Source organism: Syzygium oleosum, unplaced genomic scaffold, assembly GCF_021117445.2.
Source record: "Syzygium oleosum isolate NSW1041296 unplaced genomic scaffold, Sole_v2.1 Sole_v2.53, whole genome shotgun sequence".
Classification (NCBI taxonomy): domain Eukaryota; kingdom Viridiplantae; phylum Streptophyta; class Magnoliopsida; order Myrtales; family Myrtaceae; genus Syzygium; species Syzygium oleosum.
Genome location: NW_026607537.1, coordinates 265,863 through 292,634, shown reverse-complemented (window position 1 = coordinate 292,634; position 26,772 = coordinate 265,863). Strand labels below are relative to the sequence as shown.

The window sequence follows — 26,772 nt, the reverse complement described above, 5'->3', positions numbered from 1 at the left end:
CCCAAATCTGACCTCCATTGACTTAGAACCATTGATTATCTAACTTGACTATTCCACATTAGCAATAAATCCACGTGGCTTGTTGATTGGATTTAAAGCAATATTTATTATCTTATTCTCTAAGCCACAATTTGAAGAATAACGGTAAAAATGTTCGTCTTCTTCACTTCACTGACAAGTCAAAAATATCTCTAGATTGAATTTCTCTGGCCAAACGTAATCTGAAGCTGACCACCGCCTGTCGACAGATGCCATGGACGAGATTCGCCAAGCTCACCATCATTACGTTCTTTCTCAAACAATGGTGAAAGTTAACAGGGGGCCAGATTTGAGATCATGATGAAAGTTGGTGATTTTTAATGAGAAAAAAAAAAATCGGGGCCAGAATTGTCACTCAATCTAAAGTTAGTGCTTTTTTACAGGACAAAAAAAAGTTCAGGTTAGAATTGTTCCTCGACCTAAAGTTGGTACTTTTTTATAGGACAAAAAAAAGTTCGGGCAAGAATTGTCCCTTGACCTAAAATTGGTGCTTTTTTTTTTGGAATTAGGCCTAAAAGAGAGGGAACTTTAAGAATTTCCCCAACTTCCTCTCCCATTTTTCTTTCCCCGATTATTTCAAACAAAGCATTAATGTAAATGATTTGTCTTTGACAAGGTGAGGAGAAGACCTAATTTAACGCGTAAAAGTTACGAGTACATTGCCGACTAAATTTCCAATTAAAGTGAGCATAAAGTTCCCAAATCTAAGCTATTTACAAAATAACATGAGCAGAAGTGATTAAATGTGTCGTTTTGGATTAGGAAGATGGGGTGAGTTTTCACGACCACCAAAGGCTCCGGCCACAAATTGCAATTCTTAAGACTCTAGGAGTTGAGGCTTTTGGTGTAAATCTTCCATGTGACACTTGTTGTACAAGCCATGCAGAACTTGAGTAGACCAAAAGGGGCTTGAATTAAGAAACCGAAAGAGAGAAGGGGGGGAAGTACACGTGGGAGTCCAACTCATTTGCGTTATCGCTAAGGAAAGAAATGGCCCCACGAAGACTGGCAAATGAAATGGGGCCATATGATGACTTCAAAGGTCTGACCAGTCAAACAAGGCACACCACCACCTCCCCGTCCCCCCCAACGTCTTTAACTCCATCAGCGGTGGCATTCAATTTTTGGGATCGGGAGCGACGACGACGACTTCTTGAATAACTCCAAGAAAAGAAGGAAAGGATACGAACTCCATCCCCCCCTCGCCTACGTGAATGTACAGTAGAGATCTGCAGTTAATGACACGACAGAGAGAGTGGAAAGACCCAGCTCAGGCTCCGTTTGTTTAGCAGAAAGTATGACATTTATAAAAAATAATTTTCTTTTCTTGACAATATTTTTTGGTATTTGATTGAAAGCTAAAAATGAACAGAAAAATATTTTTCATCGTTATGGAAAATCTGATAAATTTTACTAAATAGACATACACTATTCACATGCTAGCAATTTGTGCATGGGTAGCTAGGGAACCGACTATGAGCACTAAAGTTCCGAGCCTAGCCTCGATGGACCGTGACCTGAGTGCCGGGGATCGGGGCACGGGCACTGGGGTCCCGGGCCCAACCTTGATTGATCGGGGCGTGTGCGCCGGGGTACCAGGCTCGGCCTCGATGGACTCAAGCGCACGCACTGGGTCCTGGGGCCAACCTCGATGGACCTAGGCATGGGCATCGAGGGCCTAGGCCTTGGCCTCAATAGACCCTAGCTCAGACACTAGGGACCCGAGCACGGCCTTGGTGAACTCGGGCACGAGTGCCGGGGACCAGAGCTTGAGCGTCAAGGACCTAGGCACGGCCTTTGTGGACCTAGGCCCAAGTGCTGAGGATATGAGCTCGGGTACTGGAATGCCACGCTCGACCTTTGTGAATCCGGACCTAAGTGCCGAGTCATCAGGTACGGCCATCGAGGCTTCAGGCTCGGCCTTGATGGCCCCGAATGTGGGTGCCAGGGGCCCAGGCACAAATGTCAGGGTCCCGGGCTCAATCTCGATAGAGTCGGGCGTGGGCACCGAGGACTCGGTCACGTTTTCAACCTTGGTGGACTTGGGGCTGGGCGTCGGATACCTGATTGTGGATGCCGAGGACCCGGAAACCATCGTTGGGATTTCATGCCCAAGCGTGGAGTTTCGGATTCAAGCGCTAAAACTTAGTCATATTTTAGAAAGTGATTTCCGATTTTTTAAAGACGTAATCATTTTCTTAATTTTAAGTAAAGGTTTTTCAATAACTAGGAAAACGTTTTCCATTGACTCATTTTTCTAATTTAACCAAACACAGAAAAATGAAAAAATTATCTTTCCGAAAAATATTTTTCGTGAAACAAATAGAATCTTGAACCCTATAAGCTGTATTCTTGAATTTGCTCAAAATCATGACTCTGTATCTCAAGGATGATTCAAGAGCTGAACTCAATCTTGATAGCTTTACAGACCAGGTCCATGGACGTCATGGCCCAATGTTCTCTTACCTCTCTCTTTCCGGAGTTATCACATGAGCATCACCCCTGACCACCACAATGTGCATTGGGGAGCTTTTACCTATATTCATCATGTGCTCCTATTGTCCCTCTTCCAATGTACGAGCTTTACTAACTTGATACTCACCATTCACCAATACATTATAACTTTCTCCTTACCTGGATACATACAAAATGACAGGTGAAGCAAGAACAGGACACGGTCTTATAGGGGTCGGACCAAAAACCATTCATGCACATGCTATTTAGTCGTTGGCGCATGTCTTGCCTCAAGTATAAACAATTTGAGAATAATCTTGGAATCAAAATCCAGTCTGCAATTATTGGTCTAGCTTTGATCCGTTATTACTGCGAATGACTTCGGTTGTAACGCTTAATGCCGTGTCGGCAGGCAACATATTAACAATGTGATTTGCTTACTAGAAACCGAAACAAATACCGATGGTGCCTGGAAATTCATAGCTCCATAGAGATTTCAAGAGCTAAAAAGAACCGGTCTATGGTCGTAAGTTTCGTAAATTGGCATGATATCTGCACAACAGATTCACCTCTGCTAGTAAGAAAATCGTTCATGTTAGTATATCACTCAGTCCTATTTTTTCAATCTCTCAACCTAGTGCTTCCTGCTCACTGCAGAGCCTTCTCTCTTTTCTCTTTGGTAAAAGATGGTATGGATTCAGCATTCTAGTGAGGACCCCAGCTTTTGTGCAACTTCACTTGCTGATCCTGAAATTTTGCCAATAGCCCAGGCCCATCACAATCTGCAAGCGGTTTCCCAATTACAACACTTTTCTCCCCATCCTGCCAGGCTATCAGCCATAGATCTCCTCGTACCAACTCCTCTTCAGGTGAGCCAAAAAGGTTAATAAGCCAGAAGCTGAAGGGCCAAATATTGGACCATGCTCTTCGAATCAACCTAAAAAGGAACAATCACTTCGTGATCAAATGCATCCATACAAGAAAACCCTATGCAGACGACGAGATACAAATTAAGGATTTGAAAATCGGACCTGCTCAGCTATTCCTTAATTCATTTTCGGAAAGCTGTTTCCTCAGATCCTTGAGTGCATCTACGACTTCCGAATCAAGATTGTGCTTCAACAGTTTTCCTTGAAAAGAACTTGTCCTAACAAAGTGAAAGATCGTCAATAGGCTTGGAGTCGAGGGAAAATTTCTTCTTTAATTCGTAAATAGAGTTTTCTAAGCAATATCTATGCCCCCAAGTACAGATCATATTGCACTTAAAAAGTACATCAGAAACGAATATTCAATGCGAATGACTTTTGGATATTGCTAAAGGTCAGTCTCAAAGCCTACTGCCAAAAGACTGTTGGATATTGCTGGGCAGGAGAAATCTATAATTAGAGCTAACACCATGAGTTGCCATCACTACAGTTCAACTTCAGCATCTGGGATTATGCAGGCAACAAAAAAAGTTCATATGAAGTTTCTGTTCATTGCATATACCTTTGTTCCTGAAGCATCCTCTCCACTTCCTTGTGATATGTTTTGATCTGCAATTAGATCATATGATTGAGAAATGGTTTTTTGGTGAAATTCTACAAATTAGGATTGCAGAACAAAGTCTTTCTACATTAATCGAAGAATAATTGAGTATATACACCATAAAACAGCACAAACTGCGAATAATTGCATAACCGATGCATCAAATTTTTAACAAAACATCAAGTCCAATATGCTAGATGTTTCTTTAAGATTGAGATTTTCGTCTTATTTGCTAGGCTGACACAATATTTCCTGCCACTTTTCTAATGAATTGCAAGTTCGAATGACAAGCAACTCCATGGAAAATCTTTTCAGAGACATGCGATAGGTAAAGCTAGTGATGAAAAGGCATTGCACTGTGTACAGTGATCCCACTTTGTAAAATTGTTCCACACCACCAATTCGAAGCCAGGACAAAGGAGCAAGAAGGTGCATCAATTATTTGATAGCTGGCACTTCCATTTTAGCGAAGCCCCTATCCTCTACTAGATTTTGCAGGTCGGAAATTGTTCAAAAGCCACACACCACGTGGCCTACTGGAGTAAGATGCGCTAGACCGCTACATACGTGCCCAAGTGTAACGTCCAAAAAAGCAAGCATTCCATTCATTGATGGATGGGTGAGGTTAGTCCATCATACCAGGACAAGTTTGACCACGTGTAAATTGTACCAATTTCCTGGAATCTTGAGCTTCGAGGAAAAAATGCTTGCATAAATGGTATCATAGCACCAGCCGAGTCTAAATCCTAACTCTCACTTTATTCAGTTCATTTGTTACTCCTACCGAGTCTCCAATTATCTCTTCAATGTGATTTACATCCACTTCCTACACTTTGCATGTTGGCTCTGACTTGCACATAAAGGGGAGCCTTCCAAACTATGGTAGATATATTGTTAACCAGTTTCACAACACTTAAACCTTTTGGAGGACAAAATAAATGTCCAAATTTTTTTATGGGGAGTGTTAAAGTATCCCATAATAGTTGTATATGGCGGTCTCAATGGGCCTTATATTCATGTAGTCTCTCTCCACCTATAAACTCAAGCTTTTGGGTTGGACATTCTAACATCCCATCGGAGTCAAGTTTCACCCCAGATTCGTGTTTGGGCTCCTGTTCATCAATTTATTGTGCCTTTCTTAGTCCAGTTTGCACATGCGATGGGGTGTTAAAATATTCCACATCGCTTGCCTTTGAGGTTTCAATGGGCCTTGTATTCATGTTGTTCCCTCTAACTATGAGCTTAAAATTTTGGGTTGGACATTCCAGCAGAGAGAGATAAGAACAACTTGAAGGGCGCCTGAGCAGCAAAATAAAATGAGAATAGCTACCTCAGAAACCAAATAAGTAGCTTCAGGTGGAACAATTTACACCAGGGAAAAAAAAGTAGGCAATTTATGAAAGAGAAAAAAGGGGAAAAAAAAGAAATAGAACAAAAAACTCTGGTTGACACTGCATTACACTAGCTTCAGGTGGAACAATTTACACCAAATAAGTAGGCAATTTTATTATCTTACCTCAGAAACCAATGCTTTGCAACTCCATACAAAGGCTCCCTAAAAGTATCACAGCAAACTATCAGAGGATTCATAGAATAGGAAACACTTACTTAACTATGCCTGCAGTACTTAACAATAAACATCTGATATGACAGAGAGGGCCATATAATATGAAAGACCAAGCTACAAGTCTTAACTACAAGCTCATGAACCACAAGCTGAGAGTTCTCTTCATACGTTAAACCATCAGCCACTACCAATTATTCGTGCTCTCAAAACAATGAGGCTATCAAACAAGAATGAGTTTTTAACTACATTAGCACTGGAAATTAACATGGACCGTGTAAAATATGACATTTGATATATAAAGCATCTTCAAACAACAAACACAAAAAGTTAAGGCTGAGGTTTAAATGAAGAAGAAATTGTGTATTGTCAGATAAAGTTGAGCACTTCATATTTGGGGTAAAACTAAAGGCCTGAGAGTTGCTAAGAAAAGTGAATAATGACACCTACAATGGAACTCACGGGATACATAATGTGTTGGCAAGAAAATCACGGGCTAACCTCTAATCTGCACTTGGATAAAGCTCACGAGTCCACGCATTGTTAGTCAATCAAAATTTGAGTCAGCCCATAATACATGTCAACTTCTGGTGATTTTAGTTCCATAATGTCATTGACGTGATTTACAACTTCTACGAAGTCTAGACATTTCGTTCAGCAAAAGCCAAGAGTACAATTGAATTAATTTGCGCTCACTGTTCAGCTGCATTTTCAGACATATTGTAAGACCCTTAGTTGTTAGAAAAAAGGGTCAGACGGAAGAATCACAAAACCAATTGATGGGCATTGCTCTGAAAATCATAGAAACAACTAAATAGTGAGAACTCGTTTTAACACTAAATGGAAATGCGATAGATGACTTTTTTCTCTTTATCCTCCAGACTGGATCACCACGAACTAAGCTCAATACCATAGATCTTTTCCCATGACCTATCATTCTACCTCCTTTCAACTTTCTTTAGTATTAAATGCATTTTTTCATCAAGTACTCCTTTCATTACTTTGATTTCCCCATTACATTTGTTCCTCCATTGATCTTAACCTCATAACTGTGCTATTTTCTACTATCTTCATCCAAGTTATCACATTTTTCAATGGAATAGGTTGTTCAGCTTCATAAGAAGTCTATCATTTTTGTTAGCATATTACTGGCAATTTTGTTTATTGAGACGTGCATTTATAGAGGACATAGTTAGAGTAAAATCACAAGTAGAAGGCTAATTTAGCAAAACAAAGTTAAAAAGCTTAACTGAATATCTACTTATAGTCAAAGGCCTCAACTGATTGTTGCTCCTTTTTGGTTCCATGATTTTCGTAACAAGAAGTCGATTACTTAATTAGAGTTGAGGCAATTATCAGACTGTTAGAAAGTGAACAAAAGATAAATCACAGAGAAAAGTAGCTTCAAGCATTTATGGTTATCTAAATGAACCTCAAGTATCACGCAATCATTAAGTTTGTGGTAGCTTTGACGGAAGATAATTATCTGAACAGTGTGAGAGGACGCATGGCAGGTCTGTTTAGGAAATTGTGCGTGCTCCTTGAAACATCTTTTGATAATCTAACTCAACAATAACACATACTGCTCCATGCGCTGCTTGCTGCTGCAAGCGATCCGAAGTCACAACCCAAACCCTGGGGCACCCATCTTCCTTCAACGCAACAACCTGTTGCAAAAAACGATACAATGCTTTAAACCTCTTATCAAGAAAGTGCAAGGACAGATAGCGTAGCCTTCAGAACCATCATCTGATAGATCTAATGAGTCGACGCAAAAGATGGGAATAAGAATAAAAAAATGAAAAAGCAGAATACTAGATGACAATCTTACTGATGCTGCATGGTGGCAAACTTTTTGTATTAACACCGATGAACAAATAAAAGCTCATCACCAGTAGATTAAAAAATAAGATAATAACTCCAAAACATCTGTAACTTCTCAACATTTCAACATTGGTTTCGCTGACAGCCAAAGTTAAAAGGCATGCTATGGCAGTAACCTTTGCAAATGCATTTTTTATTACAGCCTAGCATCGTTCTCACCTCTTTCTCTATCCATGCATCTGCACAAGATTCACCGGAGTAAATTATATCAACACTGCAAAATATTGAACTTCAAGCATTAGAGAGCCTAGTTGAGTACCCTGAACTTACATGATCAAATGTAAAAGTATCCTATCGAGGATATAAAAAATTTAGCAACACGCAAAAATTACCATCTATTCCTCGGCAACCAAATGAACTATCATTTGGACAGTGAAAGTAAGTTCTCTCGTGTTTAGTTTGTTTGCCATAGAAATATCACCATCATACATTGACATTTCAATAAGCTAGGAATGTTGTTTTCTTCCTCCCATTTCCTATTTTTGGTTGGTAGCATGGGAAGGTCATACACTGTTGAAAAGAATGAGGAAAAAATACGGCTTTCCAGATTAAATACCATTGAAGGAGCAAATCACTGGAAAAGTAGAGTTTCATGTCTGCTCCAGTCAAAATTGAGAATTTGAGATGCTCTTACTAAAGGCTACATTATCATCATCACATACTAGAGATCAGGTCCGAAAACTCTGATATGGACAAAACAACTAACAGAGTATCTTTGAAAAGAAAAACAAGGTTAGATCATACTGGCGCTAAAGGTGAGGTGAGGAGGTATACCATACCCAATAAAACTTTCCTTGTGTGTTGGAAGTCCTGACATCATGGCATCAAATACAACCACCACCTTTACCTCTGTTATGGAAATGCATAGTAAGTGCCAACTGAAAGAACTTTCACACATGTGCTTGTGCACGTGCACAGAAATGTAAACATGCGGCTGCGCACATAAGAAAAAAATGCATACAGCCCCGGCTGAAAAGTAAAAAATTGGATGGAGTTCTATTCTAATCTTCAAGGCTCCCCATGCATATATCTTTTACATCAATATGTGTCCCTTTCGTTCTTCAGTTTAAATTGCAACGTAATCATGGTATTTGCAGTTACTGAATTATGGCACATCTAGAACTTTGTACCTTTGCAAAAATCCCAAACAATAAAGAAGTGCCTTATGAAACTATTTCTAGCAAGTAGCAAGTCTAGGAAATGAGAAAAAGTAATATAAGATCTCTAAGTGATATGTCAGCTGCCAAAATTAATGGCCATGTGAGGATCCCTCGAGGACTAGGATAACTGAAACAAGGGGGAACGATGGAACTTAGTCCCACTGCTCAATAGAGCTATACTGGTGACAATCTCCGCTAGGTCCATAGGAAACCTGCTGAGTAAGAGAACTACTCTGCAGGTTTTGTCGAAGCAAAGTGGAAAATATTGCACTTGAGAAAACCTAAAAGTCAAAGTCTACGAGATATAATCTTTAAGACCCTGCTTCGCAGACCCTAAACCGAGAGTTGATCATGGCCTTTCAAGAGATGCAATGATATCATCATTGATGTCCTCAAACTTCTTTCAGTGAAGATCATCATAGCCTGGTCTACTCAGCCTATGTCAAATTTCAAAGAATGGCAAAATTAGACTGGTTTATAAGCCTTGTCGTACTGAACACTCAGAGAAGAGGAGCGAAGTACATACCTCGGAGCATGCTAAATGAAACTAGTTCGTTGATCAACTTCTGCCGCGCAATATCTAGTCTGCCACTCACGAAATGTTTCTTCAGCTTTGCCCAATAGCCACACACGTTATAACCATCCACGAGCAAGACAGGTACCGCATCTTCTATACCCTGATTCGTACTATAATACAGTTCAGCAAGAACAGAGCAGCCATCTTCAAAAGGCTGAAAGTTCTACAGAACAGGCTAAATTTAAAAAAGAAACCTGGAAGGAGTATTACTGGTAGAGGGCAAGGGTCGGATCACCGTAGAGCTCCATGTCATCATCCGGAAGGTCTTCCTTCGGCAACTTCTTCCTGCGGTAGCTGGTAGCAGGCTTAGGTATGCCAGAGTTCCTCTTTTGGAAATCCTGCGTGATTTTTACCATATCAGGCAAGACAAGAGGACTGAGACACACCCAGACTTTTCAACCTTCAACATCTTAAAGAAGGTGCATACCTTCCACAGCCTCAGAAACTGCAAATTCTGCTTGACATTCGATGTAATTCTCAGAGGTGTCGGTTCAGAAGCCTATCAAGATAAACCTCAAATGAGGGCACTCTTAAGGAGATGCTCTGGATGGGAACTACAGCAGATTGTATTGTATTCTCTCTTCGAATCAGAATTGCATCGATTGAAATCGTGTGCGTTCATACTGTCTTGCCAAGAATCCTTGGATAACATGCATCTGTCACTATGCCAACCAATGGGCATGGCTTCAAAGCACGAAAATGCAACCAAAAGATCTCACTCGAGCACTCGCCACCTCTCGGAAAAAATAACGAAAGAAGCTGCAACGGCACACCCAATCGGCTCAATTGCGAGAAGGAATGGCGAGGAACCGAACCTGGGATGAAGAAGAAGAAGAAGAAGAAGGAGAAGAGGAGGAGGAGGAGGGCTTCTTCTTCTTCGCCATGACCACGACCAACTTGACGCAGTGCCCGTCCCCGTCGAGTCTCCTCCGGTTGAAGCGTGCGCACATGGCACGACAGCCGGTCAAGCCCGAGTACGAGCACGACGACGAATGAAGAAGCGCGGCGAAATGGGGTGACGACGATGGCGGCGGCGAAGAAGAAGAAGACGGAATCGCTGTCATGGAGAAAAAAAACCCACCACCAATCTTCACGACGAATCAGGCATCTGGGTTCTGCGGATGAAGACGATACATGTACAGTGGAGGGGTCATTTACTCATTCTTGTCCTGCTTCTTCTTCTTCTTCTTCTTCTGTCAGTCCAATGACAGCACTGCCGGAGCCACAGGAGCGACCAACGAAGGTTGAACTGAAAGCGTGAAGTGGTGCAGCCACCCACGATCTCGCCGCCACGTCGCTCGTTTACAGGACAGCTGCCACTGCCACTGCCACTGCCACTGCCTCCGTGTCGGAGTGGGAAGGAGAATGAGAATGAGTGGTCGTCGTTAAAAACAGATGGAGGCCAAGAAAAAATAAATAAAAAATAAAAAACACTCGGAATTTTTTACTAGAGAGGGTCATTTATTTCGCAAAAAAAATAAATAATTTAAAAAAAAGTTAAAATATTAGTAAAATAAATTCATTATCGATGATAATTTATGTTTGAATATTTTCATGAACGATAAAAATATTTTTTATTTTTGTATTTTTATAAGTTATACAACGGAGGTTTTTAGGAAAATATTTTTTAAATCATTTATTTTCAGCCAAACAAATGCACCATAATTATTCGATTTATTATGAAGAAATTTCAATATCGTGAGGTCAACTCGGATCAGTATCATAGCGATGGAAAGAATCCAACTGCATTATAATCTTGGCATCATCATCGCCGTATTGTTTGCATTTAGTACGACGTAGTGGAATGCAATGAATCGCAACAACGATTTCAATACTTTTGCTTGGCATTGCAAGAATGGAATGGGATAGAATCCTAGAAAAGACAATATAGCTCATCGACGAATTGTGAATGAAATGTCACATTCAAATCAAGCATGCCATGGTTATACACGTCAATAGTAAAATTACTTGTGATGCGCACATATAAATAAGCAAAATGCGCGAAAATTGCGCGCCGTTTGAAGAGCATATAATATTAAAGATACATGTTGCTTTAAAATCGCAAAGTATTTATAGACACGAGGTGTGTTGATGGATTTCACATTAATTACATGACAATTTGTTTAGAATTTCAATTAACTCTCTCTCTCTCTCTCTCTCACAGACATCCACAATCATCAATGGTTAAAATCCAAATCAAAAGCAATCAATTTTCAATTTCTTATAAAACTCATATCAAAGACCAATCTAACTCCTCACTCACTCTCTTCTCTCTCTCTCTCTCTCTCTCCAAGTACCATCCTTATACCATAACCCATCCCCGATCACCCCCCCCCCCCCCCCCCGGCCGGCGGAGGAGATGGAGACGACGCCGGAGCCGACGAAATCGGGGGCCGTGCTCGTCAGCGGCGCCAACGGCTTCATGGGCTCCTGGCTGGTCCGCGCCCTCTTGGACTCCGGCTACGCCACCGTGCGCGCCTCCGTGTTCCCGGGCACCGACGCCTCCCACCTCTTCTCCCTCCCGGGGGCCTCCCCTTCCCGCCTCCTCCTCTTCGAAGCCGACGTCCTCGACGCCCCCGCCGTCGCCCGGGCCGTCGACGGCTGCGAGGGCGTCTTCCACGTGGCGTCCCCCTGCAACCTCGAGGCCCCCGAGGACCCCGAGCGCGACCTCCTCCTCCCCGCCGTCCAGGGCACCCTGAACGTGCTCGAGGTCGCCGAGCGGTCCGGCGTGAGGCGCGTGGTCCTCACGTCCTCCGTCTCCGCCTTGATCCCCAACCCGGGCTGGCCTCCTCACAAGCCCTTCGACGAGTCTTCCTGGACCGACCTTGACTACTGCAAGTCTCGCCAGGTCATAAAGTTTTTGTCCTTTTTTTTTGTTTTGATCGCAGTTTGGAAATTGAACGATCCCCTTTATTAAAAATGTCAACTTTTTTCTTTCGGTCTTGTTTTGGCGTGCAAGAATGCGTTAATGGAACAATCGTGCAGCATTTCGTGGTCATATGAGGTCTGAACGAATTCAGTCGTTGTATAGTAGCTATTGCATTCAGAACACTTGCGTAGAATTTGTTAGAGCTCCAGGGTACGGTGTCATGAGCTTCCAGTGGAAGAATTATGGGTCCACCTCTGTTTACGTAGTTCAATGCATTCGTTGCCATGACACGCATAAAAATTGGGTTTCCTTACTTTATCATGCAGAAATGGTATCCGGTGTCGAAGACTCTGGCGGAGAAGGCGGCATGGGAATTCGCGGAGAAGCACGGACTAGATGTGGTCGCGATAAACCCGGCCACATGCCTTGGCCCTCTATTGCAGCCGGGTCTCAACGCGAGCAGTGCCGTGCTGCTACAGCTGCTTCAGGGATCGACAGATACACAGGAGTTTCACTGGCTCGGGGCTGTTGACGTTAGAGATGTGGCCAAGGCACAAGTCTTGCTGTATGAGACACCGGCTGCGTCCGGTAGGTATCTCTGCACAAATGGTATCTATCAGTTCGGTGATTTTGCTCAAAGGGTCACGAAGCTCTTCCCTGAGTTTCCTATCCACAGGTTTGCATCTTCAAAGCTCCTAGATGTTACTCGATTGGTCTTTAAAGAACTCTTCTTATAGCTCTTTGCCTATGCTTCTAGTGAACCACCGACACAAATGATTAGTAGTGTTTGAATATATTAGGAAACATATTATTCTATTGCAGTGGAGTACGGCATCCAGTATCCTGCATACTGAAAGCCCATTTGTTCTCCCTAAGATTTTTCTTTAGTAATTCTTTGCTTTCACACTTTTTATACAGCATAATGCACCTCACTTTAGTTGCTCAGAGTGGTGATGGGTTTTGTAGAAATAGCCTGGTGAAGGAAGATGATGGAACTTCTGATGGTTTGCTTTTCGATATATGTCGGGAACCTATATCAATTATCCAGTTCCAGTGCCTCCGTGGTTGGACTCATTAGAAATTACAATCATTCCTGCCAATTGAACATCTTGCATCTTGATAGGCTGTGGAAGCAATGACGGATTGGGATTTGGTGACACACATGTATCCTGGTGTCTGATTTTTGCAAGTAACTGAACATGGGACATGTGTACTCAGCATTAAATAATCCAATTTTGGATATTAACAAATTTTATATGAAAAAAATATATATAATGGCTAGTCTGGATTGACTTTATCTTTTTACTTTTCCTTTATTAAAATATTGTGGCTCACGCCCTTTTAATTTTTTTTTTTTAAATCTGAAACACTAGAGACTTTCACAAAGTGCAAAAGTTGACATGTAAATCCACATATAATTTTTTGCAATTTGAATAATATTTTTAATCTTGGCAAGTTGTTGTTACTTTTAGTTAAGCTGAACTAAACATGCCCTAACATAATCGAGAAGTCCAATTCTCTGGAATTAGAGTTTGCGAAAGTCTACAGCTTTTTAGGACAGTTTTGTCTTCTTTTCAAAATTTATGATGCTTCGTCTTTGAACTTCTTGCACGGTGGTTTCGTGCAATAGTAGCTCTATACCAGAATATCAAAACATGGCATGCTTGATGGCGAAGTGTCTTTTAACACATGACCATGTCTGTGTTCATGTCGCATCTCCTATGATACTTTGGCCTCAACTACCATTTGCTAACGTTATTCGACGTTTCCGTTAGTACGCTTTTGTTATTTTCCCAAGGATCTAGTATCCTGGAAGATAGGCTTTGTGCTCACTATCTGCTCCTTTCTTCTAATTAGTTCCTCACTACTTTGGTATATGATGGTTTTATTGGCAGGAGCCTAAAGTGGACATTGTCTATCACATGCGTGCTCACTTTTTTTTCTGTAGATTCTCTCCTTTGGCATCATCACTGTACAGTTCGTATTCTTGATTAAGTCTTGTTCTAGCTTCTTATACACACTTCCAACTTCTTGAAGTCCTCATTGCCCCTGATTGGGTTTGAGAAAGTATTATTCATCTTTCAGAGGTTGTGCTATGGCAGATAGAGGTTTTTACTTAATTGCAGACGTTAGTTTTAACTAAAACAGGTTAGCATGATTGTAGAATCAACAGCTAGCTGATGGTTATGTAATTTAACGAAGTCCTGTACATTTGGCATTCCACAAAGCTGATCCTTCATTTTTTAGTTTTTGTACCAAATGGAAGAAAACAGAATATATGTATTTCACCATCCTTGATTCAATGAGGAACCAAATGGGATGTAATGATACCTCTGCTGTTCAAATGGCAACATAAAGTAAATCTTTATTCCTTTTTTAATTTCTTCAGAGTGCTACTAATGCCTTTGTCCTGTTGTTGGATAATGTCTATTTACTTTTATATTGAATCCTTCTTCCCTCAATCAAGTCATCTAGATGTAGCTTTCTCTTCTTGTATGTAAGGCAGCATTACCAGTCACATCTCTTGTTGCACAGGTTTACAGGAGAAACCCACCCAGGTATGGCAGCGTGCAAAGATGCAGCGAAGAGATTGATCGATCTGGGGTTGTCCTTTACACCTCTTGAAGATACCATCAGAGATGCGGTCGAGAGCCTCAAAGCAAGAGGCTACTTGCAAGGATAATCACAATGTTGGGGGTTTTTCTTTTTTTTTTATTTTGCTAAACTAAACTAATTTGCAGTGTCTTGGTTTGTCTGTTGTTTTAATCCCTTGGTCCTCTGAGCAAACGAGTAAAGGTGCTTTCGTAATCATAAGTTTAAACTTCTTTGCAGAGTGTATTTATTCTTAGAAATCATCCCCTCTTTTGGTTGCACATGCAAGGGCAACTTGTATTGCAGTCTTACAGATAAAAGATTCTGCATCTACAGACAATGAACATTCAATAGCAATTTAACAGGGTCTCTACTGCTAACATGTGCCTACGAAGAATGTAAAGAGATAACTTGTCGTTTTGGTGTATGTCTGACGGGAAACTGAATATGATTTTGTACAACTGTCTTGTAACGTTGTGCTGAAATGGTATGTTTCTAGTGGGGCCATGTTTGTGCATCTCTCAGAATTATTGAAAAGGATATCATTCTTCTATATTCTCACAACAGAAAAGATTCAATACAAGTACAGCGAGACTGAGAAATCAATCACAATTTACGAAAGGCGTATATTTCATTTTTTAGTGCGCGAGTTATTATAGATTATACCTTTCGATACTGTCATTTGCTCGGTCCATGCGAGTTGAGCGAGGGAGATGTGAATGGCCGCGGCCAAGGCACATGTTGGAGGGGCCAAAGCAACTTAAATGTGGCTCTGGATTTGGGGGTCCTTTTATCTCCCGGCCAATCTTCTGGCTGTTTTGCCCAAAGAAAGCAGCACTCCATGTGCATCGTCTCCCCCCATATTAGCCTTTTTGCAACAAAGGAATCTGTCTTTTATCCATACCTGTCATCTGTGAGAGTGTGTGAGCGCGCGCGAGAGAGAGAGAGAGAGAGAGAGAAATAAGGAATATTAAAATACTTTTTTCATTTTTCTGTTTGTTTCTTCGGAGGGGTAAAAACATAGCATGTAAAGAATATCTAAGATGGTTTCGAAAGGAGGGAGGACGACCAGTGTGTGAGAATAATAATGGGAAGTGGGGAAGGGATCAGCATCTGAGCTGAGGTGATTGCTGCACATGACAAAGCCAGATCCCCACCATTTCTCACGTTCCATAGTACCATCACAATCTCTTTCTCTGTCTGTCTCTCTCTCTCTCTCTCTCTCTCTTTGAAAAGGCTATTGGTCTACTACTCTTGAGGACTTGGTATAGTTTGAGGTATCAAAGATCTTCAAAAGAAAAAGAAAGGAGTTGGTTGGGGAGGTAGGAGTTGCTTGATGCCACCAGAAATGAGCAGCCCTTCTCCTTGTACCACATCCTGGTAAGGCACAAAAAACCACTCTTTTATTTTCACTGTTTCATTCCAATCAGGAGTGTCTATCATCATGTTTCCTTCTCTCTGAATAAGCTTCTCTTTTCTGAATTGTTGCTGCCTTTTCCTCTGTACTTGAAAACTAAAAAAAGGTCCATAAGTGAGGAGTCGTTGAGAAGGTACGTGCGCTTCGCAAGTGACAGCTGCATCCAGGAGTTGCTCTCGGCTTCGGTTGGGAATGACGGGTGGAAGGCTGTTACGGTGAAGGGTGATGGAGTGGAGATATCGAAATGCAGGAGCGGTCCTCTTCACACCTTCCGCAGCCGCTGGCTCCTCAAGTCCCTCTCGCCCCACCAATTCATCACCGTTGCCACCGCAATCGACGCTGCCAAGGTAACACGATCTCCATCACTTAAAACTAGTACAGAGCTAAATGGATTCTGGGTTTGCAAGTCTTCAACCAGAACTTCGACATTGAAAAGTTCAGTTCTGTCTACGAGCTCAAAAGGCTGAGATGCTCTTTCTCATAGCCCTTGAGGATTTATAAAGAAGTATTGCTCCATCTATCAGATAATTTTATTTTCTATTTTTGGCCGTCTCATCATTTTCTTGTGACATTTACAATTGGCTGGAATTTCTATGTTGATTTTGATTGAACCAGCAATGGGACTCTGATTTGGTGGAAGCCCGGTACATAAAAGATGTGGAAGATAACCTTAGCATTATCGGTCTCAGGTTCGGAGATAATTCTAAGCCTCTCTTCAGAAACCGCGAGTTCATTGTCTATGAGCGCCGCGAGACCATGGAGGACGGCACTCTAGTAAGAAAATTTCCTCTGTCCCAATCTTTAAATAGGGTTCTCGCCAATTCAGAAGTTAATTGGTTTTTATGGATTGAAGGTGGTTGCAGTGGCTTCGTTGCCAAAAGAAATAGCAGCTGGGTTGCACCCGAAGCAAAACAATGTGATAAGAGGACTACTTTTGCAGTCAGGCTGGGTTGTTGAGAAGCTCAATGACGATTCCTGCGTGGTCACATATGTTATTCAGGTAGGCCTTACATAATTGCCATATTATACCCAATATGCTAGTACCGAAGCCAAAGATTCAGTATCACAAATTGTCCACTGCGTCCTATTAACGCCTCCCTTTTTCGTTTATTGCAGTTGGATCCCGCAGGATGGTTGCCCAAGTTCTTTGTGAACCGGATCAACACGAAGCTGGTGATGATCATTGAAAACCTCAGGAAACTGGTAGCTGCCGAGGCTTAAGACAATAGGATCTCTTTGTGTAACGTGTGGAGTGAGTGTTACAGTTGGTTGATGCCAAGAGTCCATATATGCATATAATTCCATAGCGGAAAACCCAGAGTTGCAATTATGCTTGACCATGCTGGCCGACAGCAGTTTCAGTGCCTTGTCCTGCATCCTATTTAGAAATGCAAAGATTGCAGCTGGACATTGCCTTGAATTCTCCTTTTAATTTCAAGAAACCATAATAGAATAGGCCAAGGTACTGAATTGAAGGCTGTTTCCTTTGTGAGGTGGTCCTCCCTGAGTAAACTATAACCAATGGGACTTGACCCATGCCATGTGAACAGATAATAAGGTCAAGGACCCCAGTTCATCGTCTAGTAGGGGTTGCTTTAGACAAAATCGAAAACACCCTTTTAGTTTATTCGTTCATTTACCTTTCCAGGACCAAATCCACTAGGAAAAGCAGAGCGCGTCGCACGGTGTACCGTGTTCTATACTACTGGACAAGTTTTCTTCCACTTCTGTTGCGTAGTATTAACGTCCCTTTTGAATAGTACCTACATTGCAGCCGAACATCCGACGTCTTTCTGCTGACAAATGATTTCCTTATTGAAAGTTGAGGAAAGCTGCCACTAACTTGAGCCAATGGAAAGACATCTTCTCCCATTTGATTGGCCCTTTCTCGAGGATCCACCTTGTCAGGCTCATTTTTTTAGTTTAAATTATACACTAAAATTCCAATTTTTACTGGCCTGGTCAAGTCAAGTCTGATAAAGAGCGTTAGAAGAACTCGTCACTCGAAGCTTTTCTCTGGGGCGAGAGTCCAAGCTTTGAATGAATTTCTTCAAGTTTTGGTGCTATCCTGGCTACAAGTTTTCCACTTCTGAAGTGTTTTAACAACTTTTGATCTTGCTCAGAGGTAGAGGTAGCCCTTTCCTAAGGCGGACCGTACTCGGGTGCACCAAGATCGTAAAGAGCCTAGCACACCAAAACCGTTAGATCAGTGGAATCGATCAAATTCACGGGCCATGATAAAATGGGCTCATTATGGACTAGTTCCTTCGTGAACTCTTGCCCTAGAGTAGTCTTTTCTTCTACCTATCAAAAAACAAGAAAAACTTCCCTCACCAAGTCTACCATGAGCAACCCTTTTCGACAGTAGGTTGAGGGCTCTGCTTGAGAAAATCACCACTAAAGTCAGCCATTAGGTAAGAATATGAAGTGTCAAGTTATTATAGTTTTTGTAGTACATGGGTTCCCATGGAAGTGAGTGAATGCTATTGGATCAAGGCATGTGATTAACCTAACTCATCAACGCCTAGCATGTGACGACTTTTCTCACCATAGAAACAATCCAGCATTCTACATATTATGATCAAAAAGTTAATCTATATTGCACAACTACCTATGATTTAGGGGAGAAATTACTCCAAAAGTTCTAAACCTTTTGTGCGCAGAATGCAATCCAGTCTTAACATTTCAATGAAAACCAATGTAATCTTAAACCTTTGCAAGAAAATGCAATCAAGCATTTGTGCCAGTCTTGGGCAGGTTTTTCTTACGTGGTAGTCCAGTCACCTTTTTGGTTCAACATGTCACGACAACTTGGTGGCGTGGCTGGTGCTTAAATGAAATGAGGTGATTTCAATTTTGTCCTCATTGGAATTCCCTATCTTCTCCAATTGATGCTGGACAACACCTCCGACATCACCGCCCGGCCCCACCAATGCATTCCACAAGCCTCCAACGTCACAATGATTGGACTACCGTGTAAGAAAACTTGGCGACACAATTGGCCGGGAGGACTTGATTGAATTTTCTCGCAAAAGTTTAGGACTTTATTGGTTCAATTGAAAGATTAAGGATTTGAGTATGTCCCGTGCAAAAGGCTTAGGATTTCAAGAGTAATTTTCCTACGATTATGATAATGTACTATAACTTACTTTTGAAGGCGCGGGGGTGCCGGGGTCCCGGGCCCATTCTCTGAGGAAGGGCATGGCATACACTTTGACCAAACACATGTACAGAAACGTTGGACATTGCTAGTACTGTGGAATTTGAAAATTCCTATGAAGTATTCTTGTAGCAGTGCACGATCATGATGGGCATCTAAATCTAATGACCGTGTCCGTGCTGCGCCCGATTGATATCACAATGGCAGCATTTCCCACAAGGAAGCATTCGGGTCATGATTAGCAATCCACGGACGAGGAATCTAAGGAACAGGATTTACGAGAGTAATTGTCCATCTCATTCCTAATTATTGCACGAGGTGTCTGCAAACCCTAGAATTGCATTCTTTAGGCGAATGAACCAAATGGGTCCTATGAATGGGACCTGGCAAAATGAAATGAGTATCTATAGGGTCGAAACAGGATAATTATCCAAAGGTTTAAACTTATAATACGGATGTCAATTTAGTTATAAACCTTTCAATTTAGCTAATTTAATCGTAAACCTTTTAACGATTTGGCAATATAATCCTTCTGGCCGATTGTGGTTGGAAAATCGCTGACGTGAACTATTTTTGCAATATTTTAAAAAAGAAATTATGTATTTTTTATTCTTTTCTTTTTTATTTATAGCCAGCGAGGGCAAGGGCCGGCAAACCCTTACCATATTTGGGCAAGGCCACGAAGACCTCGCTGGCCACAAGAAAGGCGGCCCTAGCCTAGATCTAGCAGGGCCACGATTAATAAATTGCAAAAATTATCTAAGCCGGTGCTGGCCGTTCCACATAGGATAAATGACGTCCACGTCAACGATTTTTAGCCAAAATTGGTCGAAAGAATCATATTAGCAAATTGTCAAAATATTTAGTACTAAACTGGCCAAATTAAAAGGTTTATGACTGAATTGGCATTCGTACAATAAGTTTAAGACTTTTGATAACATTCCCGAGTCGAACCCATCTTGCCTTTGTGCACACATGAAAGCTTAAATTCGCGAGAGCATATGATTACATTATGCACCTTAATAGTCACTAGCTATTGGCATTTGGACAAGGCTATTAGGTTATAGACTTAGCTTGCGGGTGAAGTTGTGAACAAAACGAATCCAGGTGTAGAAACTATAAGGAAACTCCGTTTTCTTTAGCGGAACTCGATGTTGGTCACATAAAAGGGTTCTTAAAATATGAATATAGTGCATGGGAAACTTTGGAAAGCAGATGGGGAGTGCAGACTCAGGAGATGAAAAGAGTATCTCTTGATGGAGTAATTCAAGGAGAGTTGACAATTTGGGTTAGCACTGTAATGCATTTGGTGGGAGTGATGAGATTTAGATCCCTTATCATCTATTTCTCTTCTTTCTTTATCATTTGGTACAATCACCGTTGTTCTTTCTCCATTTTAATAAGCTGATCGCACGCCCCAAACGCCGGATCACAATGAACGAAGGAAGTCGCATGGCACTGGATCCATCAAAGTTTCCTTTCTTAAATGGCCTCGTTCTGCGTGCGTTCCCCTTGAATACACTTCACTTCACTCCTTGCTCTCACTCACGCTCTCACGTCACTTCACTTCACTTCACTTCACTTTCTCTCGTTCTGTCAAAAGGGGAAGAGAAGAGGAAGAGAAAGAGAAGAGAGATTCATAATATCATCAAAGACAGCCATGGGAGCTGTAGACAGTCCGAAGAAGCAGTCCTACTATCACCCGCCGTCTCCGAGGGCGGCCGCGTTCAAGTTCAAGCTCAAGATGGCCATGCTGGTCCTCCTCACCAACCTCCTGACCCTCTATCTTTTCTCCTCCGCGGGGCCTTCTCGCTTCGACCTTGGCCTCGGCCGCCTCTCTCTCCCCATCGTTTGGGACGCCAACGCCTCCCTCGTGGCCCACCTCGACTCCACCCGCGCCCAGGTCGCCGCCACCCACTCCCGCCTGGCCGACTTGCACCGCCAGCTCGCCTCCTCCAACTCCCTGGTCGAGGCTCTCCTCGTCGAGCTCGCCCGCTCCGGTGGCCGCCCACAAGACGGCTTGTCCATTGGCCCGGCTAATGGTGATAACCTGCCAGACGAGCTGAAGCTGGCCGTGGGCCCGCACAAGCTCCCGCTCGGCTACTCCCCGAGGATGGGGTCTGACATGGTGCACCCGCCGGTGGGGGTCGCGTGCTTGAGGTTCAAGGAGGAGCTGGCTCAGTACATGTCGTACGACGTCGGGGGCGAGTGTCCCGTGGACGACGTGTTCGCGCAGCGCCTCCTGCTCAAGGGGTGCGAGCCGCTCCCGCGGCGGAGATGCCACCCAAAATCTCCTGCCAACTATGTGGAGCCGACCCCGTTCCCGCAGTCCCTCTGGACGCCGCCACACGATTCGAGCATCGTGTGGGACGCGTACACCTGCAAGAGCTACAAGTGCCTCATCGACCGCAACAAGCAGCCCGGTTACTTCGACTGCAAGGACTGCTTCGACCTTGCAGGTCGAGAGAAGCACCGCTGGATGTACGACAACGGCATCCTCGACTACGGGATCGACCAGGTCCTGGCCACTAGGCCCCGCAGGACGGTGCGCATCGGGCTAGACATCGGGGGCGGGAGCGGGACGTTCGCGGCCAGGATGAGGGAACGCAACGTGACCATCGTCACGACCACGATGAACTTGGACGGCCCGTTCAACAGCTTCATCGCATCCCGAGGGCTCATCTCGATGCACATGAGCGTGTCGCAGAGGCTGCCCTTCTTCGAGAACACGCTGGACATTGTGCACTCGATGCACGTGCTGAGCAACTGGATCCCGGACACGATGCTGGAGTTCACGCTGTACGACATATACCGGGTGCTGAGGCCGGGCGGGCTATTCTGGCTCGACCACTTCTTCTGCGAGGGGCCGCAGCTGAATGGGACGTATATGCCGATGATCGGCCGGGTCGGGTTCAAGAGGCTGAGGTGGAACGCCGGGAGGAAGGTAGACCGCGGGCCGCAGAAGAACGAGTGGTACTTCTCTGCCCTCTTGGAGAAGCCCATGACATGACTCCATGCTCTACACAATCCTTAGATCGACTAGGTAGCTTCCTTGTGTGCATCTTCTTTGAGCATTACTTGTTGTATCATCATTTGGGGTATGCAACGCCGACAACACAGGTTCAATCATACACTCCAAGGAGTTTTAACTCCGCTGAAATTTTGCGATTTCTTTAGCTTTTGAATGGAACTGCACGGAGTACCAATGAATAAGATAATAGATTGGATATCGGATTTACGTTATTCGATCTGTTACGTTCCCTCGTCCTGGTCGCTTACGTCCCACTCCCTCCCCCAATCCCGGTTTGATTCGCGCATTCTGCACACAGAAGGCACGGAGACCCCACTCTGCAACACTCAGCGTCTGACGACTTGAGAAACGCGGTCGCAAAGTCCAATCAGGACTTTTTCGTTATACGGCCAGACTTTTTCACACTTCAACTTGGTCCGGTTTTCATCCACGAAGCCAAATTTGAGAGATATTTCAACAAATCTTCACCTCGACTCGATATTTGAGCCCAATCTCAATCACTTGGTCGGAGCGGCAATTGATTTTCACTGTAGCCATGGACCGTACTAGAGCATCAACTCCACTTGTATTTTTAGCTATTCCATAAAAATTTTCAAACACAATCTCCCCCAATCATAAATAAATAACAAAAACCGCAAAAACAAATGTTGCCTCTAAATCTATTGGGAGGTCAAACACGTTAGCTCTACAAATTGCATCTCGCTACAAGCACATTCTACGCCAATTACGGCGCAAGTACCCGCGATCTCAGAAGATTTTTATTGCAAGACTATCCATATGTAAAAGATATAGATAGAGATACGTATTAGGGTCCAATGGCTTTTGGGTCCTAATGTATCGACAAGGCCCAAAACGTAGGAGAGACCACCGTGTGTATATTCATGGAGGCCCGAGGCCATCGAGGCCCAAGGCCCACTAGTGTTCCTCAAAAGCCCACACCCCAAGATATCACTAATTACACCGTCGACTCAACGTGCAAAAAAAGGATAAAGACACAAAGAGTCCCCGAACTTTAGCTCAATATATAATTTGATCTCCGAACTTTTAATTTGTTCAATATAGTCCCTGAACTTCAGCCTAATGTTTAATGTGATCCCTGAATTTTAATTTGTTCAATATGGTCCCTGGACTTTTGGTACATATTCAATTTAGTCTCTGAACTATATGAAAATGTTCAATGTAGTCCTTCCATTAATTCAAGTTCATGGATTATATTGAACATTTTTATATATTTCAGGGATTAAATTAAACATGTACCAAAAGTCCATGGACCATATTGAACAGATTAAACATTAGGATAAAGTTCATGGACTATATTGAACAAATTAAAATTTTAGGGATCAAATTGTACATTGAGCAAAAGTTCAAGGACTGTTTGTGTCGTTTTCCCTACAAAAAAAACAACTAGCATCTTTCTCCCTGAATTCAAAAGCACCCACGCCTTGGTCTGCATCACAAACAGCTTGCTTCGCCACTCCCAACGTACACGGGCGCGTGACATTGGCAACAAAATCAAGAGCTTCGTCGGAACTTTGTCAAGAAGGTAAACCGTCGTGCGACTCGTCGATAGAGATTTGGGGGACTAAGCAAACTGAAACGACCACACACTGATCACGGGCATTCGATCGTGACCGACCAATGGTTATTGTGACTGATCGATAGTGCCAGGGCAACCGACGAGCGACGATCGAGTCAATTTTCGTCAGAGTAGATGAGGGAGGCCTTCATAGAAAAGAGGCCTTTTCAAAGTACACACATTACGGGCATAAGTAGTCTTTGTGACTAGAGAGCAGGGGTGATCGGTTCCAGGGTGGGTAGGTTCTACATCTAGAATCTATCCACTCTGTTAAAATTATTTTCAATTTTTGATACTTAGAACCTATCTGTTTGCCTTGAAATTGACCTTGGAACATACCTTGTTTTTCCGGTCCAGTTCCATGATCTAACCGAGAACCTATTTTTCGTTTGTACCTTTTTTTGGTTTCATTTTTTACCACAAAATAATATGCGTAATAAAATGGTTCATAGTAAAAGATGAAAGAGCGTGAGCAAGCAAAAGCGAGTGAGGAACGAGCGAGGGTTGCGAGGCTCGAACAAGTGAGGAGGAGGGTGAGTTGTGAGAGAGTCGTCACGTGTATGAGTGAGGCTATAGAGAACAGAAAAACAAAAAAAGAGAGAGAGAAAATATGCCAAGATAAAAATTAGGGTTTTTAGGATTTATGAAACTGGATTCAAATTCAGTTCGATTCCCAGGTGATTCTTCACACGGAATTGGGAACTAGATCGATTCTTATCGTTTTCAAAAATTTGAAACAAGGATCCACACCGGTTTTCAGGACAATCTGATCCAGTTTTCGAATAAAATCGGCCCAGTTGCACAGCCTTAGTAAAGAGCATTCTCATTCGCATAACATCCGATGCTGGGGGGACCAAATTTAGGTGGCTTGCTCCGCCAATTTTGACCACGTTGACTAGCAGATTGGCTTCAAGTATTTCTCCACGATAAGTGATTATAATATATAGCGTGACCAATACAAAAGTCCCATGTGAGATCTTTTCACAGGTTCAACTGCTCTTATGCTTCACGTAAAGGGAGAAGAACCGGAAACAACAATTATTTAGCGCACTGATCTCAAAGTAGCTTCGAATTCATAGGTGAAAGCGTTAAAACATGTCTTTAATCCTTCTCCTACTTCCATAGCAAAGATGACTATAATATGCATTACAATTCATTACTCACTTTCTTAAGGTGATTTGTTTCGACCGTAAAGGTTCACGAGTTGTCTAAATCTAAAGTTCGTAGCATATTAAATCTTGCAATTGGCTTCATTAGAATATGTTTCGGGCTTTAGCCTTGTGCGAGCACAAATTGTACCATGAAATTTTAGTAATTGGAAGCAGCCTGACCGAAGAAGAACAATAGAGAACTTTGACGTGATGACCATTTAACATAAGTAGGAAAACTTTTTCTAGATGACGAAATTAGTTATGCGAAATAAGCAAAATAATTAGTAGGTGGAACCAATTTTGAAAATGAATTTTAACTTTTCGATGTGAATATTTATATCCGGAATCGCTTTTACTTTTAACCGATTCTATTAGCCGATATTTTTAGCTTACACATTGGTCCGAATATCCATCCTCTTCAAAAGATGGGCGCCTATAGTAAATATATTTCGCATAGGACATTCAACTTTGACTTACTAAGATGTCAAACCTCAACTAAAAACTCAATTTTGGTCAACACAATTGGCTTGTGGTCGAGTTTTTCAAACGCCAAATCTTGGATAAACTTTTTCACAACGTGGTTTCTTTGACTCCATTATATTATCACAAATTTATTTGAGGGCACACCTCCAAAGCTGACCAGGGAATAACATATACAGATGATATTATATAATTTGGTAACTGAATCTTTTGTTAATATGCAAACCCCACTCCCCACATCAACAATTTGGTAATTGAATGTATATGGAAGAGGAGAGAAGTAACAATCCACTAAGAATAAATAAGAATGAAGAAAGAAATTCATGGAAAATACTTGAAAAGAAATGGAAGCCCAGTGCACATAATGTGTTTCAGCCTCTCTCACATACATAGAATCTTGACATGTGTTTCTTTAATGTTCGACTTGTGTTTCATTGCTACAATAATGGCAAACACTTTTATCATCCGGCATGTGATCTAAAGTTACGCTACATAATGTAACAGAGAGGCGATGATCTACTCGAAAGCCATCGGCCCGCTCAAGCACTTCAAGGCCAATTAGCCTTAAGGGTAAATTCGGCAAGTTTGGGCAAGCAATTCCCTTCTTAGGTTTCGCTTGCCCAAGCTTGGTAAATCAAACATAGAAAATCAATCCGACCAAAAAAAAAATATAGAAAATCATTCAGAGGCTTGGATAATAATTTTTAGGTTTGGCCAATTCACTGATCGGGTCTAGTCTTCATCTGACAACATGATCTACCTTTCTATGTAAAATATTATTACAAAGTCTTCTCGAAGTGTTGCCTTAAAACTTGTCGCTTAAGATTATAGATTGCCAGAATGGGTCTCTCCTCGTTATGGAAAAAAGATCTTAGTGCACTTTCCATAAAAATAGCTGCTACCTAGACATGCATTACATTATGTCCATGCCATTAATATTCATTTTAGTCATATTATAAGGGTATTACTATTACATGGACGTTCATGATAGACATTTAGAGTCCCCAACATCAACCATTGAACTATAAAAAAAAAATACGTCCATAAAAAAACTATCAAATACTCAATATATGTTTCGTTTCAAACTGATATTACGTTAAATGTTTCTAGTTTGGTAGTTTGATTAGTATGTTTCGATGATTTTATCACAATTATCTAAGCATTAATGAAAGGAGTAAAACGAAAGAAATATCAATTTCTTTTTTCAAGTCAATTAAGCAATTTAAAGATGTATTACAGAGACTCGAAAGTTCATCTTCTTTCTTTGTTTAAATATCGTCAATTTTACCTT

General features: G+C 42.1%; 4 protein-coding genes across 7 annotated transcripts; 3 read left to right on the top strand and 1 right to left on the bottom strand.

The window, feature by feature from the left end:
• Window positions 1-2,959: 2,959 nt before the first annotated feature.
• Window positions 2,960-10,568, bottom strand: LOC115691182 (uncharacterized). 4 transcript variants are annotated; one of them, XM_030617756.2, is made up of 11 exons: window positions 10,021-10,566; window positions 9,633-9,704; window positions 9,416-9,543; window positions 9,155-9,315; window positions 8,248-8,317; window positions 7,628-7,682; window positions 7,168-7,251; window positions 5,537-5,575; window positions 3,982-4,028; window positions 3,525-3,640; window positions 2,960-3,430 (listed from the first exon to the last, which is right to left on the bottom strand). In XM_030617756.2, the coding sequence occupies exons 1-10, from the start codon at window positions 10,267-10,269 to the stop codon at window positions 3,529-3,531; spliced, it is 1,017 nt and encodes a 338-aa protein (XP_030473616.2). In that variant the 5' UTR covers window positions 10,270-10,566; the 3' UTR covers window positions 2,960-3,430; window positions 3,525-3,528. The 4 variants fall into 4 exon arrangements, 1 of the variants encoding a protein (XP_030473616.2); XR_008815579.1 differs by lacking the exon at window positions 2,960-3,430 and adding an exon at window positions 6,086-6,287 and having other exon boundaries at window positions 3,548-3,640; window positions 10,021-10,568; XR_008815578.1 differs by lacking the exon at window positions 2,960-3,430 and having other exon boundaries at window positions 3,548-3,640; window positions 5,537-6,287; window positions 10,021-10,568.
• A 927-nt stretch (window positions 10,569-11,495) lies between these two features.
• LOC115691192 (cinnamoyl-CoA reductase 1) lies at window positions 11,496-15,028 on the top strand (the record flags this gene model as incomplete). Its single annotated transcript, XM_030617769.2, has 3 exons — window positions 11,496-12,053; window positions 12,401-12,750; window positions 14,610-15,028. Coding segments are annotated over 3 exons (1,056 nt in total), but the record flags the coding sequence as incomplete, so codon positions are not given.
• Window positions 15,029-15,709: 681 nt separating this feature from the next.
• On the top strand, window positions 15,710-17,503 carry LOC115691183 (uncharacterized). The gene is made up of 5 exons (XM_030617759.2): window positions 15,710-16,046; window positions 16,190-16,430; window positions 16,699-16,857; window positions 16,937-17,083; window positions 17,200-17,503. The coding sequence occupies exons 1-5, from the start codon at window positions 16,003-16,005 to the stop codon at window positions 17,302-17,304; spliced, it is 696 nt and encodes a 231-aa protein (XP_030473619.1). The 5' UTR covers window positions 15,710-16,002; the 3' UTR covers window positions 17,305-17,503.
• A 3,332-nt stretch (window positions 17,504-20,835) lies between these two features.
• Window positions 20,836-22,262, top strand: LOC115691193 (probable methyltransferase At1g29790). Its single transcript, XM_030617770.2, has one exon. It carries the CDS (start codon window positions 20,904-20,906, stop codon window positions 22,251-22,253), a length of 1,350 nt encoding a protein of 449 aa, XP_030473630.1. The 5' UTR covers window positions 20,836-20,903; the 3' UTR covers window positions 22,254-22,262.
• Window positions 22,263-26,772: the final 4,510 nt, after the last annotated feature.

Bases quoted from the DNA above. Each gene is read 5' to 3' on its own strand.
- LOC115691182 (XM_030617756.2), bottom strand. From the start codon at position 10,269: ATGACAGCGATTCCGTCTTCTTCTTCTTCGCCGCCGCCATCGTCGTCA. The intron at 7,683-8,247 runs GTATGGTATACC...AATATTTTGCAG, and splicing joins CACAAGGAAAGTTTTATTGG to TGTTGATATAATTTACTCCG. The intron at 4,029-5,536 runs GTAAGATAATAA...ATCTAATTGCAG, and splicing joins GCAAAGCATTGGTTTCTGAG to ATCAAAACATATCACAAGGA.
- LOC115691183 (XM_030617759.2), top strand. From the start codon at position 16,003: ATGCCACCAGAAATGAGCAGCCCTTCTCCTTGTACCACATCCTG. The intron at 16,047-16,189 runs GTAAGGCACAAA...AACTAAAAAAAG, and splicing joins TCTCCTTGTACCACATCCTG to GTCCATAAGTGAGGAGTCGT. The intron at 16,858-16,936 runs GTAAGAAAATTT...TATGGATTGAAG, and splicing joins CCATGGAGGACGGCACTCTA to GTGGTTGCAGTGGCTTCGTT.
- LOC115691193 (XM_030617770.2), top strand. From the start codon at position 20,904: ATGGGAGCTGTAGACAGTCCGAAGAAGCAGTCCTACTATCACCCGCCG.